This window comes from Falco naumanni, chromosome 8 (genome assembly GCF_017639655.2).
Source record: "Falco naumanni isolate bFalNau1 chromosome 8, bFalNau1.pat, whole genome shotgun sequence".
In the NCBI taxonomy this organism is placed as follows: Eukaryota; Metazoa; Chordata; class Aves; order Falconiformes; family Falconidae; genus Falco; species Falco naumanni.
This window is the reverse complement of record NC_054061.1, coordinates 29,593,206-29,609,993: the sequence shown is the minus strand read 5'-3', so window position 1 is coordinate 29,609,993 and position 16,788 is coordinate 29,593,206. Positions and strand designations below refer to the sequence as shown.

Genomic DNA, 16,788 nt, shown 5'->3' with positions numbered 1-16,788 from the left:
TTTCCAATTCATTTGTAAACACTAAGAAGATCCCTTTTCAGTTATTGGCAAAACATTGCTGGCTTTTATCAAATCAGTTAAGTAGTGGAATGCTTGGAAGTCTCAAGTCTAATATGTTTACTTTGCTTCCTTTACGTTATTACAGTGATCAGGCATATGATACCTGAAAAGCAAATTCTAGACATTTTATGCCATCTTAAGCTGCACCCGAACTCCACCCTGGGGTTGAGAGCTTGCACCCTTGTAATTTTGTTGTGTAAAATTTAATTTTTTAATTTTAATTTTTTAATTTTTTTTTTAGCAGTGTGAAGTGTGGGGGGGAAGGGGTGAGGGGGTGGGTGACAAGAGCATGCCAAGGATCTCTGTGAGACCTTAGGAGGAAAGGTTCCCAATCCTTGGTTTGCAGTGAAGAGGACTGAGCAAACACTTGTTTGCTTTCTTTAATTGGGATGTAAATGCACATTCCCATAATCGCATCTAAAAATAAATGTCTTAAAAGACTTGGAAGGTATGACAAACTGAACTAGCCAATTAATTTCTCCTTTCCCTGAAATGCTTAACTCCTTATACCTTAAAAAAAAATGTAATTAATGCCAGGAGTTGTGGTGTCACATTGCTATTGGAAATGACTGTGGATTTCCAAAACCCAAATCAAGTTTTTTAACCTTAAATTTCAGTACTTGGGTTTGATTCCTCTGTATCCCTGTACTTAAAATGACACTATTTTTCTTACCATAGTTCAAAGATTGTGGGTTTTGTCAATATCTGTAAAATGCACTTTCTGAAGCTGTCTCATGGTGCAGGTCCCATGGGAGGTGGAAAGTAGGAGGAAAAGGTACTCCGCTGTGCGTACTGGAAGCCTTTCCTCAGGAGTACTCTTGGGTTTTTTCACTCATTTAAAAGAACCAGAGTTTTGACAGGAGGGTTGTAGAAAATGAACCCGTTCTGACTGAACTTTGAGAAAAAGCACTGATTTTGAACCCAAATAATCTCAAAAGACTGGATTTTATGTCTGCTTCCTTGAGAAGGAAGGTTGGTGCATGTGTTTTGAGATGCAAATTTTTGTGTCCTATTGCTGGTGGTGGTTTCAAGACCAGTGTAAAATAGCTGGGTTGGCATGCCTGTGAACCCTCCCTTTTCCAGAGATTTGAGCAATAACTCCAAGCTTTAAATACTACCTAGTGTTTCTTTTACGCAGTATTCCCTCCAATAATAAAAGGACAGTGTGTTTTCAGGTTCTTAAATTTAAGCTCCAAATCTTGAGGAAACTTGGAATCAGCAAAGTGGTCACACCTACTACTTGGCAGCCTGCATGCTTTGTAACAGGTTCTTTCACGGTCTTCAAAAGGAAGACTATACTCTTTAAAATAGTAAGGCTTGCTCTGCTCAAATACTATAAATAATTAAGCAAGCATGACCCTCCTGCGTGAGTCACTTCTCATTGAAAACCAAGGTTTTTAAGGTTTCTCACCCTTTCCCCTTATTAGGTTAGATACCTTATTACAGGTGTCTGAATTATCTGGATTCTCATGTGAAAACCTGTGGTCCCATCAAGAAATATGCAAAGTTAGACTTGATTATGGAATGTTCCATTAGACAGCCGAGTGACCCAAGGCACCCTAAACCCACGTACTACTTGGTGTAGCTGTGCTGAGCACAGGGCTGGGATGCAGTTGCACAGGGTTAAGCTGAAATACCCTTGTTTCAAGTGCTGGCCTTAAACAACCACCTCCTTCTCTAAGTCTGGTTAAACAAAAGCAAAAACGTGCTTTCGCAGTTTGATGAAAAACTCAGGTTAACAAGTTTTACAAACCTTTAAGTTGAAGACTAACTTTAGTTTAATTAGCTGGATTAAACATTAAATTGAAATTGCAAATAACCAATAACCTTAATAGCGGAGAACTCAGACTTTAACAAAAGATGTTAGTTTCGCTTACAAGGTGTGCATAAGGGGGGGTGTTGTAATTCTGACTTTTTTTAGTGAACTATATCCTAGAGCATTCCCATTCTTTCCCTGCTTATGACCATCTCAGTTTCATTTCATGCTAAATAAAACCTCATATTTACTTTGCAGCTTTGTTGGAGACACTACCTTAATCTGAGAAGAATTAATACACACCATGGAATTATGTGCATCCCACTTGAGTTCATATACCAGGGCTCCTACCTTTATTCTGCAAGATATTTTAGTGTGAAGATACTTTAACGTGAAATTGCCATGGATTTTTGGCACAAGGACCAACTGGTATTCCTCAAATTGGGACTGTTAACTGTTTGAACTTTGAAGATTACTGTGATGTTAGGATTTCTCTTATACTGGCATAACGGTCTGTCATTGTTATGTGACATTATACCTACAGAAACTATTAATAAAGAACTTTGCTAGAAGTACTGATTTCTCTTTGCTTTTATACAGTTTAGACCAACTCTCTGAAGTCAGGCTACTGGAATAACATCAAGTTTGAAAGCTATTTAAGTAACAAAAGCGTTTAGCACTCTGGGGAAAGTTGATTTTATATAAAATTTAGAATTTACTTCTTTCCCTTTTGTAAAACTTATTTTCACGTTACCGCTGGCACTGAAATCGGGGTCTCTGCATTCTTGAGAGCTCAGCCCTTGGCTGTTGTAGGGTTGACTTTTACTGCATCTTCCTGGCGCCCAGGTCCTGACAAAGGCACAAGGTTCACTGCATTCTGATATCATGAAACCAATTTTTTGATTTCTACAGTGGCTCATTCCCCTGAAATTTTAAAATTTAAAAATACTTGGGAAGAAGCCTTACAGAAAGAGGACAATCTAAATATTAATACCTGATATTTTTTTTTGCTTTATTAATATATAATAATCTTCAAATTTTATTTCATTTTGTGCAGTTAGCTGTAGCTAGTTAACTAACTAAAAATTGTTTTCACAGTGCAGATGGAGACTGTTGCATGTAATCTAATTACATAGTGCTCACTCAGGTGTTCCTCAGAACAGTTGAAGTTTCAGAATCAAATTTGCTGTTCTATTTCAGATGAAGGATATTGAAAAAGAGCAGTAGATTGTCCAATGATTCAAACACTATTTTACAGCCTTTGTGAGCAAGAGAAAGGTAACAGTCCTATGCTTTTGCTGCTCTGTATCAGCAAACAGAAGGGTGAGTATTACGACACATCACTGAACACAGAAAATACGCCACTCCATGATGAGAGAGTAGGTTCAGGGGAAATTGTATTGATGTGTATCAATAGCTAACAGGGGCAGTATGGAAGACAAAACTGGACTCTTCAGTGTCACCAATGACAGGACAAGAGGCAATGGGCACAACCGGACATACAAGACAGTCTGTTCAAACATAAAAATGTTTTTTATTAGGAGGGCGGATGAAGACTGGCACATGTTGCTTAGAGAGGCTGTGGAGTCTCCATCCTTGGTGGTACTCAAAGCCAGCAGGACAAGGGCCTGAGCACCCTGCTTCAGTCAGCCCTGCTCTGAGCAGTGGGATTGGACTAGAGCATCTCCAGAGGCCCATTCTCAGCCATTCTGTGACCTGAAACTGTCCATAAAATGCACTACTTCGTTGGGGAAAAGACAGTCACCAAGTTCAGATTCATAATTCTAGCCAGACTAGGAAAAGATCTTGATGTAAGCTTAATAAAGATGCACACATGTACACCTGGGTTTCTCTCATTCTGATCACTGCAGTATCTTGTAGCCATACAGTACTTCAGTAACAAGGGGCTGATATATGCATGCAAAAACGAGTTGGGTATTTCCACCAGCTAAAAATTAAAGGGCCCATCTAGCTAAACAAAAGCTTCAGTATGTTTTATGCTGATACAGTTCTATGGTTTGGGGTTCCTGTGAGATTGTCACAGGCACACTTAACGACTTATCTACAAGTCTGAGTAGCACTTCCCGCAGAGCTTTCAGCACCTGCAATACTTTCTGCCAGCAGCATACATTCCATAGGTTTTCACAGACAAATTGGCATTCCAATTTACCTCACCTGCACATACTGGTGATGGCGATGTGTGCTTTCTTCTCTTACAGTCTCAGCAAATACAAAAAAAACATGGCCCCATGTTCGCAGTGAAGGAATGCCTGCTCCAGTGAGCACAGACATTGCAAAAGATGTTACTTAAATCGTACTGCCATCTGAATAATAAACCCTTTGTACACAATTGCTCTCTAGTAATTTCTGCTGCCACTTTTAAGTCCAGTTCCTTCTGATCTTTTTCCACAAACGGAAAATTTTTATATGGATAATGTATACTCATTTGGCAAGAGTTTTGAAAAATTCACCGGCTTCCTTTCACAAAGGGATGGTCCAGCAACTGCAGAGCAGAAGGGCATTCATGTTGATCTCTGCATTGAGGGTTTGAAAAGTCAGTACATAAAATGAATATGCATGCCTGTGATGTAATTGTTTATAAAATCTAAATGCAAAATTAACCTTTTTTTCTCATTCTCTAGTCATTACTCATTTTTAGTGCTTTTTTTTAATAAAGCCGGTAGAAAGGAAGGCAGGATTTATGTGAAGGGACTGTTGGAATTTATGAAATATAAAAATGAAATATTATTATTACAGAAATCATTCTATGTTGCTTTAAATTCCTTGCAAAACTTTGAATAATTCTGCTAATGCGGTTGTTTCAGGTGTACCAAAAATACACTTAAGGAGGGTGATAATTACTTGTTTATCAGTATGACAGGCTGTTCTGTCATCTCCAATCAAAGTCATGCATGTTAAGGAGCCCATATGGAATTACGTACTGTAATTACAATACTGGCTTGCTAGAGTCAAGTGCTTCAGGCTTTTTCAGCCCTCGATTTGGAAACAAAAAACAGGGGAAGGAGTCAAGGACGCTGATTTCTTAAATAATAAATGAATGGGGAAGATGGGACAAGGAACATGCTGAGATCATACCGTAAAACTTTGCTGGCACAGGTGCATCCTGACTTTTGAAAAGTGAAATGCTTTATTTGAAAAGTTTAATGCTTTATATCTGTATGTTTCCTTCTACCTTTTAAACACTCTTCTCCCTGAAACAAAGTACACAGGATGTCGCTATATACAGTCCACAACTTTTCTGGCTATTGTTATATGGTCCACTGGAACCGTAACCATACCATAACAATTCTAATCCAAGGATGAGAAATCAAGTTTCGTGCCTCTGAGACCATGGCCATACCCACTAAATAACATGTTTCTCTCTAGTGCTCAGATCTGGTGTTTAGAGATATGTAAAAGGCTGCTAATAATTTTATGAAGTCTACCCACAGAGGTCAGGAACTGAACTCTTGAAATCAATAGTACATTTAAACATCTGGGACAAAGCTGATATTTAAAATATAACAAGCACCAGAAAAAAAATTCTGATAATGGGTGAATGCTAGTTTTGGGCTTTTTATACACAGAACTTTATGCTTCAAATAAGTATGTATTTCCTGGATTGGCAGTGATAAGAGATTGGTTTACTGCAGAAGATAAGAATTAAGTGAAAGCTCTTTCATTCAGAATATCATCCTCAAAACAACCTGCCTGACATAGGCCAGACTCAGCCAATGTGATATTGGAACAGCAAGGCACAGCAAAGAAATTTATCAAGCATTTTGTCTAAAACTCAGTAAGGCCTACAAAATGTAATTTGTGAGGGGTTTCTTTATACCATTATAGAGAGTAAGGTTCTTTTATATATACTATTATTTTTCCTGAGATGTTGAAAAACCTATGCATTTACAATAGTCACATGTACCATGTAAGAGATAACCTAAGCTCCCATCAGCAATCTCTGTGATACAAACTATCTGCATTTTTCCTTTCATTTTTCAGTTAAAAATCGACATACCTGGTTAAGCATGCATGCACAAAATCCACTGCAGTGCTGGAGAATCGATCAGGTAGGGAAGGCATCAGTCCTCTGTGGGCCCCAATACAGAACATGGCTGCTATCCCATCCATGGAAGCCAGCAGCGGTTTTCCTGTTGCCATCTCAAATGCGGTGCAGCCAACACTCCAGATGTCTGATTTTCTTCCATATCCAGATTCATTTATAACTTCTGGTGCCATCCAGCATGGAGTCCCATGCACAGACTTGAGCATCTCGCTCTGCGTGCCACTGAGGCTTACCCAAGCTAAACGCCTGGCACAGCCGAAGTCTATTAGCTTCACTACACCATTTGGCATGAGCATAACATTATTGCCTTTGATATCTCTGTGTACCACACAATTGTCATGTAAATATGCAACTCCTTGCAGGATTTGTTTTGTATATTTACAAAGGACAATTTCTGGCAATGGACCAAAGCTAATACTAGAAATTGAGCCACCAGGAACAAATTCCATGAAAATGCTTAAAATGTTGTCTTCCAGACAAGTTCCTAAATAAGTTACAATATTGACGTGCTTCAATGTCTCCAAAAGATCGACTTCCTCATGAAACTTCTGATACTCCTTTTTTGTAGTAAGTCGATCTGACGTATCCAAAACAACCTGGTTTACAGCTATTAATTGTCCCTGGCTTCTCAGACCACAGTATACCTACAATGAAACTAGCATTTATTAAAATGAAACATGAAATGAAACTGAGTGTTTACTTAGTTTGAATAGTGTCTTTGTGTTTGTCGTGTTTCATGTCTTATTGCTTACTCCAAAATATTTAACTTACTTGTTGAATAGGACAACAGCGAGTTATAAGGTAAGATGTAGCTCAAAGATGACCAGCGCATCTCTTAACACATTCAGACATTAACTTACCGTGCCATAGGCTCACTTTCCAAGGACTTCACCTCTTGTCCATGTGACAGGATCTTCATTAGTTAAACTGCTTCCTGGTAATTCAGTAGATTCCTCAAAGTTTAGCAAGTCACTTTCTTCATCTGGTGCCAAAAAGGCTTCACTGTAACTCTGCTTGAAAGATGATGGTCGGTGTGGGGAGAAAGCAGGGAGGTAAAGAAAGGCTTCATATTAGCCTTACATTTTTTATAAGGAGTAATTTTCACCTGCCATGACTCCTCTCACTCTCCCCCCTCATTACCCAGCTCATCAATACAATTATATACTGAGTAAGACTATGTAAATATTTTCAAGTATATATCACAACAGTGCATAAGCAGAAGATCATAGCATGGTGTCTTTTTCCATTAATAGGAAGGCAGGCAGAAGGAACACTTAGAAGAGCAGGATATACATCTGCTTACTACTTTGTTTTCTCACATAGGTACAGTTTGCTAAGCTGAAGGGTGAATATGACTACCACTTTGCTCTAGATATGCAAGCCAAGTCTGATGAAAACAATTTGGATATGAATTCACATGAAGAAGAGACTATTTTAAAAATATGGTAGTAATTACTCCATCTAGGCATGGATCTCCCTAGGAGAAGTGAGAATGGAGGTGTAATTGGCACCTGCGTCTGCAGAAGTATAAGGAAGCGTATCAACATGTAGTGAAAGAAATTTCCTTATAAATTTGTAATTTAAATAGACAAAAGGCTAACAAGGCCAAGGAGAAGCAGTGCTGGTAGATAAGCACCTTAGTAGGTGAAGGTTCTTAACTGACTTGGGGACCAGAATCTAAGCCTTCTGAGCTTGAAGTTTTGATCAAACGTTAATTAACAGACTTAAGTCTGTCTGATAAGCCAATACTCATAGTTCATACATAGAAAAATAACTGCTTGCACTCTGAGATTCAAGGAAACTGCCTTTTGGATATACAACAACCATTTGTAGTATCTTTTCATATTCCTTAGGTGTCAAGATCTTGAGAGCTTTTGTCTTGCCCCAGCACCTTTTTATACATGTTCTTCAGTTAACTTTTTCATTCACTATCTTTCTCGTTTTATCTTGACCCTTCATAAAAGCCTTGATGGCTGTTCCTGTCATGCTTTAGTACTGTTTGGCATGTGCCCTGACATGCAGCCTCTAACATGGGTATACTCAACCAAGCACTGGAAGAATCAGTGGGCAGCTGGCCCAAGGAAAGAAGACCTGATAATGAGCACGTATCTCCTATCTTTCATCCAAACATGTATTGAAGCATCACTCAAAGCAGCTATCAAGTTAACAAGAAATTAATTTTACCTTCTCTAGAGAACTATTTACTATCACTCCATCTCCATTCATCATTTTTTCTTCTTCTTTAGTATGCATATTTTGCATTTTTGAACCTGTATTTTTTTGTTTCTGAAGAGCTGATGTCTTTTTCTTCAAGCACTAACAATTCTTCAGCCAGACAACAAAGCAACTCATCAGTCACATCCTTATTATCTGCCCAGGACAACGTGTTTTGACTTGTCTGGAAACTGGGGCTTGTAACAATTCTTGTCTGAATCACTGAAGGCTGAGTCAATCCATTTGCCAAACCGCCGTTTTGAGGTGTGTAGGCCCAACTGTGATTTAATTTTATTGTAGGGGATTGACACATCGGTCTTTCTGAAAAGGGCAATGCTTCACATTTATTTATAGTCTTGAAGGAGACCTGGTCTGATTCCAGGCGTTTGCAGCCATCCATATCCACCTTGCACGGGGGTACACAAATGTTCTGGTCTGTTGTTAGACTGCTACTTAGAGCAACACCGTCTTTATCACTGAACTGCAGAAGATTCTGGCTACAGGTAGCAGTCCTCTGATGGTTGGATATATCCTGACTGCCTAAAGACTGCTCCAAAGAAACTTCTTTAATAGTTGGTAAGTTTGAATTTGAAAAAATTTTATTTTGCCTAGTTGATTGTGAAAGCTTTTCCAAACACATAAGCTGATGATCTGTGTCTTCCTGAAATGGTGTCATGCTCCTTGAAGTGTTTATTTGAAAATCTGAATCATAATTGATTACATGATCTTGATCTGTGTTGCTATCACTCAGCTTGGTACTTCCATCCTTTGTAGTTAAATTTTTCTGCTTTTGTTTAGTGCCAGATGTGGTCTTCTTTGGCTTAAAATATGTTCTTTTTTGAGTATTTCTTGTTTGGCTGCTCTCTCTCCCTTTACTGCAGGTAGATCTGCAGGTGCTAGCAGTGCATCTCCCAGATGGAACAGAACAAACATTTCTATAAAATCTGTTCTCATGTTGATCAAGCTCACACATATGGGAATAGACAGGAGTTCCAAACATTTCAGAAATACACAGGCCTCTGTCATTTGAATTTATTTTCTTGAACATGTCACTGTATTTCAGATCTACAAAATCTGAAGCAGACTGTGCATGTGGTAGAGAAAGTGGAGTAACAGGTTTCTTTAGGATACCTGAATTTTTGCAACTGCAGGAGAATCTTTGCTTTTTAAGTTTCTGAGCACTCCGAGCACAATGGTCTTTGTCTGCTTGAGGGTTTTTTGTTTGATGCTTCAGGCGAGTCTCAGATTCCACGTGTGGCAGTTCCAAAGATGGAAAAGTCTGACTCTTGACATTACATTTTGTGGAGGTCTCATCAGAAACAACTAAGTCTTCAGATATCTTTATCTTGCTACTCATTTTAGATTTTGATGAATATTTCTTTTTATTCATCTTTATTTTACTTTGGTCATTTTCTTTGCAAGCAAGAATGTTGAAGCTCTGAGTAACATGGGGAGGCAGGCTACGAATTACACTCTTTTTTGTGACAGGTTGTCTAGCAATGTGTGGTTCCCTAGCTGTTTCTTGTTCAGAGAAAGTAACATGAACAACAGGTACAGGCTCACTTCGGTCTTTTGAAGTTGCTTCTGACATTGCTTCTTTTCCCATTTCAAATTCAGAAAGACAAACATTATTTTCTGTCTGTTTTCCAGAAGGATCTTGTACTTATACTCTGGGAATTACTGCAACTACGGAATTCTCCTTTAAGGCATGGTAGGCCTCTACCACTTCACTTTTACAAGAAGAATCTAAGTCATGACTGTCAAGCACCAAATTCGCACTCTCAGCATCTTCATGTGGTCTACAATCCAGTATCATCTCTGCAGCAGTTCCTTCTTCTAGACCAGCTCTACAGCAATTCTCTGCTCTTCTTTCCTTATTGCCAGCTCTCAAGGCATCTCTGTTTGACATTGTAAATGTTGTCTGAGCTGTAAATATTCCACAGTTTATTCAGAGCATTACTTGAGCTCAAGTAGGGATGACCACCATCATAGAAACTGGCTTGGGTCACTGAAAATTGGTTCTTCAACTGGTTGTTCATTTCAGCATGGGTAGCTACATCAGCTTCCCTCCATTTTAAATTGCTTGGAATTTCTTCTTTCTTGTTGCTAGGGTAGTTAAAATAGTTACTCACGCTGAAGTAGTACAAGTCTTTCACTGGAGTGAACTTGTCAGAAATAGTAGCCACAATCAGCTCTGACAACATTTCAGTGTGCCTTTTTAATAGATAGTCTAACTGATACTGATAAAATTTAGTAACTGGTTTTGTAGGCATAGAGTTCATAATATTCAAAATATTTCTGAAGTTGGTGCTTTCATTGACAATATTACCCTCTAGAGGAGCAAGATGAATTGTTCTTACAGGCTTAACTGTCACTGGTGGCAAATGAAACTGTAATTTCCATGAAAAGCATTAATAATGTGCTACATAACAGATACAGCTAAAATCTAATCACTGAGAAACAAGTGGACTAAGAAAAAAGATCAGAAAAGGATTACTTTTGTATACATTCCCATATTTAACCTAATATGAAGTGCAATATCAACCCCCTGAGGAAATACATGAATTTTCTCACACCAGTACATAAATTTTCTCACTTCTAGAATTATTTCTTAAGACAGAAAGTGGGATCTTTTGCTACAAGTCATAAGTCATTCTCCATGATTTAAAAATAAAAAGCTTTTTCCACACATACAAATCATCTGCTGTCAGTTATTAACGATGTCTTATGTCACATAGCATGTTTGCTGCAGAAATTCAAAGCCTGGTCAGTGGCTTCATGTGCCAAAGTTTCTTTCTTGCTGTGCACTCTCACCGAGTGAGAGCACCACTCTTATGCTCATATTTAAAGTCCTTTTATGTAACTCTCCAAAATGTGCTGACACAAGTAATTATATTCTGAACAGAACTAGACCTCATGTAAGTAATTTTTAAAAAGTAAATGCTAGACTGTTATAACAGAATGCTATTTTATCCATGGAGACAGTAATCCTTACAAATTACTTATAGGTTTTAAAAGACATTATTATAAATCTAAACATATAGATCTTCCATATGATTAGTGTAGTCTTATAATATTCCCTAAACCATGTTACATGGGCCACAGATTCAGCTCACAGAGTTTTACATACATTGGAAGACAGCACAGTCTGCACTTCACTTTCAGTGAAGTTACATGGATAGCTACCCAAAGACTGTTTTCATATGGCAGTTAACACACAAGTCTGTTGTGTGTGGGATGTATTTTATTATTCCTCCCTCTCTCCTTCTCTTCCCATCCCATTAGTTGAAAGGTACCGTGTATCTTTGAAAAAGTACAGATCTAAGATTTTGAGTACTTTGCTGTGATTATTCAGATGAACAGTGAGAATAATTTTCTGAAAATAAAATTTCTGTTCTTTATTTTATACAAAATAGAGAAAAAACACACTTGAATATGCTGTATATTCTTATGCAAATTAATGCAATAGGAATAATCATACAGTCATATGCTCTGAGTACTCATTTGCATGTCTATATTCAACATCAGTTTGCAATCTGCAGAAAATTTTTGTTTGCATTCCAAAGGCTAACTGAGGTTTGAATGTGCCAGGAAAAGCAATGCGTGCTTGTGTGAAATTTACAGTTCTGAAGGCTTTGTCTAGTCTGCATGGCATTAATATGAATGCTCAGTTTATCCCAAATGACATGCCCCTAGAAATCATCAGAGCCTAAGACATGAAAGCAAGCTGTATTTAATCACACTGAGGTCAGCTAAATTATTTTTCTTAAACATTTCCTTCCATTTGAAATGTTTTTTCCATAGCCCTTTTTATGGTATTCTGTGAGAACTTGCTATTACTTCTATACTTTTTTTTTTCCTGTGAATGCTGTTGTATTCTGTAGTCGTTTACTAAAGTATACAGCTGATTCAATGACTCAAGCCTTTGTACAAAGGGATATTAATTAATATCCATAAAGACCAAACTCTCTTTTTTCTAATATAGTATCTTTGATCTTTTATAACTTCTATGGCTCATGTGGTGTGAAGCACTAATCCACCAAAAATTGCTAGCTTGTTTGTAAGTACAGAAGTTTTGTACTGTTTACACTTCCCAAAAAATTTCATGTCAAATATGTTAAATCCAAAGACCTTAATTTTTATTTGCTAACACAATAAATTTCTGCAATCATCTTAATATCAAGACTGTTCTTCAATTCATCTTCAATTTGAAATTGCCACTCCTTACAAGAAAATGGTTTGTTTTTTTTTAAATTTGGCAAAAATAGACATTTAACAGGTTTAACATATAGGATGCGCATACTTTAAACAAACTTACATGCTTTTATTTTAAAAGGGTTTGTATCTTTTTGAACTTCCAACTCTCTACCCCCAAAAATCCCTGATGTAACACCTTTTTGACAAATCTTGTTGATATACATCTAAAGATTTGTTGGCACAGATATACACACACACATATATTTATATAAAAAATATATGTAAAAATACTTCATGTTCATCCAAAAAAATGATGACTAAGCAGAGAAATATACCTACACTTCTTCTGTATTTCTATTTTTAAGGTTTTGAAGGCATATAATACTTTTAACCGTGTTCAGTTTTATACATAATAGCATCTTACCTCAGATCTCTTGTTGCTGGTTTTTAGCATTGTTGTATTTAACCCTTAAAAATCAAAACAAATGCAATGTCAATTTGATATTCTTAAACAGGCTACAATTTTAATTTATAAATGAATTTTAAACTGTGGGATTCTGGGGAACAAGAATCTGTCCAATGTGTGGTTGCAGGACTATGCTATAAATCTGCTATGCAGAGGGAAGTTTTAAGTTGAAATTTAATTGTGATTCTGAACTTTACAATTCCATTTTCTATAGAAAACTATAAAATACGATAATTTAAAAATATTTTTTTACTCTAATAATTTAAGAAATATTTCTCCTCAATTTCAGACGTCTGCTAACTTCAATATATGGCTCATTAATATTGCCAATATGAGGAAAACAGTGAAAGAGATGCCATCATGGCCCCACTCCAGCTACAGAGAATTACACTTTACATCTTGTGGGCTCAGCTCCATTATACAGAGTAACAGGAACGGTGAAGTCCATCATTGCTTCTCTTCACACACATAATTAAAAAAGAGGGTCAACATGGCTGGTCTACTTTATGCAAAGAAGTCAAACAGGCATAATGACAACTTAAGGGTTAAAGAAAAAGGACTCCTCAGGCTTTCCCATCTAGTTTGATAAGCAATATATAACTATTTAAAAGTTGTGACTTTTAAAATTGAACTTACTTTGTTGTATTTGTGCTTTTATTATCTGGAAAAGCATCTAAATCCATACATGATTTCGAAATGTTAGATTCTGGGCATAAGGCCTGTAGCAGAAAGCTGAAGTCAAAGCCACACCCTACATTCTCTTTCTTCAGGAAGAAGAGTAAAGAAGTGTGATGTCTCATCTGCAATGCTAACCGGTTTTTACTTGGAAAGCATGCTACTTGTTGATCTGGCCATGGTCTGAATGTTGGTGCTGTTTGGCTAAAAGGCAAAACCAAAAAACCAAAATACAGTGTGAAAATATGTGGAAGGAGCCTGCTCAATTCAAATAATCATACGACTAGAGAATAATGTGAACAAGAAGTTTGTAAGATCCAGGAATGCCAAAGTATGTTTTCCTCCTTTGTCCATCTGGGAAGTTGTGGCTCTCCTTGGAAGAATCTGATTGTGATGCCAAAGGTTGAGTACACGTGACAATGAATGACAAGCAATGTAAACCAAGCAACAATAGGAATGGAAAAACATATTGTCCACCTTCTCCTTCTTGACAAAAACTGATTGCTTCCAGTATGTATTTTTTTATGAACCATCAGGAAAGCACGTCAGAAGAATTCTGAGGACCAGATGTGCATTTGTTATTTAGAAAATACACTATGGCCTGCCTAAAAGAATAGCAGCTATGTGGCCAAGCCTCAGATTTCTGCCACCTGGCTTCTGAAGAACGAAAAATCCAAATATGGACAAAGATAAATACTGTGACTGAAAAGAGGTACAGAGTCTAAATTAATCTCAAAGCTCTATGCAAGAAACCTGTCTGTTTTTAATAAGTCAAGAGCTGATGTAAAACCATATACCATATGTTTTTTCACATTGTACCAAATAATTTGTTCATCTAGTGCAATATCCTGTCTCCAGCAATGGCCAACAGTTGATGCTGGGAAGACAGAAACACTACACAATGTATATAGCTGTATATAATGTCTGGCATTAAGGAAATCTTTTCTTACTACCAGACTACTACCTGTTTTGTCACTGGTTTTGCATACCCAACTGCAAATTAAAATAGTAATAGTATTCACCTGTTTTTAACTAGAGCTTTGTATGACTGATGCATTTCTTTCATTATGTTATCTTCATTCTGAAGAGTAACAACACTTCCATGACCTGCAACAATACATTAGTATTTGCATAAAAGCGGTATGATTCACTGACCAGTAACACAATGCAAATGCAGTTATTTTTGGACATTAATAATATCAGGATGAAGAAATACAGAAAGTAACTATCAGGAAAAAAGAACATGTTTAATTTGTCTAAGACACCTATACATACTTCCTGTTATAATTTTTGGAAATGTGAATGCATAAATCCAAATAATTTTTAGTTATTTAGGTAAGCGTATGGATTCAAGGTCCTATAAAGCAAAAAACATCTAGAAAAATTACAGTTACAGCTCCTATTTCAGTAGAACACAAGAATACAAAAAAAAAATAAGAACACAGAATGTAAAAAAAAATATTGACAGAAACTCTACCAAAGGAGAGCATTTAAAAATAGGAAAGCTATTAAAACCAAAACAAATCTCAGGGCTTTTCAAAGGCGGAAAATAACTCTGAATTTGGCTACTTTTTTTTTTTTTGTGTGGTTGCTTGGTTTAGGCAAGTAGCCAAGTTTCATGTTAACATTGCCCTTTTTCTTCTTCAGATTCCACATGTTACAATTTATACGTATAAACTTTGGCTAGACTGCCTTCTTCGCTTCTCTTATTTTGGTGGTTGTCAGACATACTGTCCTTAAATGTATTATGATCTGGAAACCTGAAAAAAATGTTGCGTTAATTGATTTACAATTCACATGTACAAAGCAGAATTTCATATTTCATAAGTGAAACAAAAGCAACACTTTTAAAGTACTTGAAATTATTAAAAATGTTATGGTTTAACTTAACATCCAGTGCCCTGTCCTGTAAATACACAGAACCAAACAGTCCAGACACAGTTTTTATTGCTAAAAACTCAACCTATGCTATGTTGAAGAAGACATGAAAGCTGTCAGTATTGTTTTACTGTTGGGCCAGAAAGCCAACACTTCACATTTGGGAGACAATTGCATTTTTAACATATTATTAAGAAACCAAATCTGAATGAAATGTATATCTTTCTCTACTTGGTCAAAACTCTCTCTCAGCAAAAGATGGACAACATCCAAAATATTCTGAGCACAGGATAGCTTGTACACTGCAGCCTCAACAAATCTCTTTGATAGCTTATTCCAAAGAAATGTGAAGTTAACTGGAATCTTCCTATAAATTCAGAGCAGTCTGTAATTTACTTTGTAAGTAATTTTTGAAGTATTTTGAGAAGCAATCGTCCCATAATACAGTCTAGTTTTAAACGTATGCTCAAAACTTAGCTGGGCATGGCGTTTTTCTCTACAGAGCCAGTATGTCCAGACTGAGTTAACTGAAGACGTTAACAAAAATCTCAGTGGCATCAACAAGGTATAAATTTCATGTTTTAATCTCAAGACCTATCATAAATTCATATGATGCCACTCTTCTTACCTGGCGCTTCAGCAGCGAGGTATGAAAGAGGCACAGCAACCCAAAGAGCATTTTTAGCTCAGAGCTGTTTTCCTTTGCTGGACAGCAAAGAATCCAAACAGCAATTACCTATTTTTGATTCTATTTTCGGCACGGTTTCCTGACTGCGGAGCAGTAGCGCTGGTTCCTGGGGCAGGCTCCCCCGGCAGCTCCGGCTACACGAGGCTGCTGAGTTTACACCACGCTGCCGAGGCAACCCCCACCCGGGGGGGCAGTTTGCTCGGCGGGTTTAACTCACGGAGCCGTGGTGACCGACGAGAGCAAACACAGCTCAACCGAGCCGCGTTTAAGCTTTAATCACAAGACGGTTCCCCCAGCACCGAAAGCAAAGCGTTATTCCTCTCTTCTGTTTACCTCCAGTCATGCTTTTAGTATCTTATCTATTTCTATGTCCTTTTAACTATGCATTCAGCTGACATTGCCCTCACTTCAACGCTCCCCGTTACTGGTGAATAGTTTTTCATCTCCTTTCTGGCAGCCTTAAGCAGCAGACTCCACTTTTTTTTTTTTTTTTTTTTTTCTGTCAGTAGCTGGCTGTGTTAGGGGTTAATACGGGAGGGACGCTGGGGCTGAAGCGGAGCTGTCCGGGTGTTGAAGGGCACGGGTGTGCTGGATGCCGGCAGCCCCGGGGCGCCGTTCGGCGGGAGGGCCGCCGGCTGCCTTGTTTTACGGTCCCCGGGCCCGGGGGACACCCCAGCTCCCGCCGGGCACCGCCGGGCTAATGGTGACCGCAGCCAGGCCCCGGTACCCCAGGCACACGGCGGACCAGGCGGTACGGCACTCCGTTTACCCTCTAGGGCTATCCCTGA

The 16,788-nt window shown here is 37.8% G+C and overlaps 1 protein-coding gene across 1 annotated transcript; it reads right to left on the bottom strand.

Annotated features, from left to right (window-relative positions):
- Positions 1 to 313: 313 nt before the first annotated feature.
- MAP3K19 (mitogen-activated protein kinase kinase kinase 19) lies at positions 314 to 16,208 on the bottom strand (the record flags this gene model as incomplete). The annotated part of the gene is given in 11 exon segments (XM_040603823.1): positions 314 to 4,350; positions 5,835 to 6,526; positions 6,743 to 6,895; positions 8,067 to 8,162; positions 8,164 to 10,044; positions 10,046 to 10,486; positions 12,718 to 12,761; positions 13,396 to 13,426; positions 13,428 to 13,638; positions 14,457 to 14,541; positions 16,049 to 16,208. Coding segments are annotated over 11 exon segments (3,861 nt in total), but the record flags the coding sequence as incomplete, so codon positions are not given.
- Between the last annotated feature and the right edge of the window lie 580 nt (positions 16,209 to 16,788).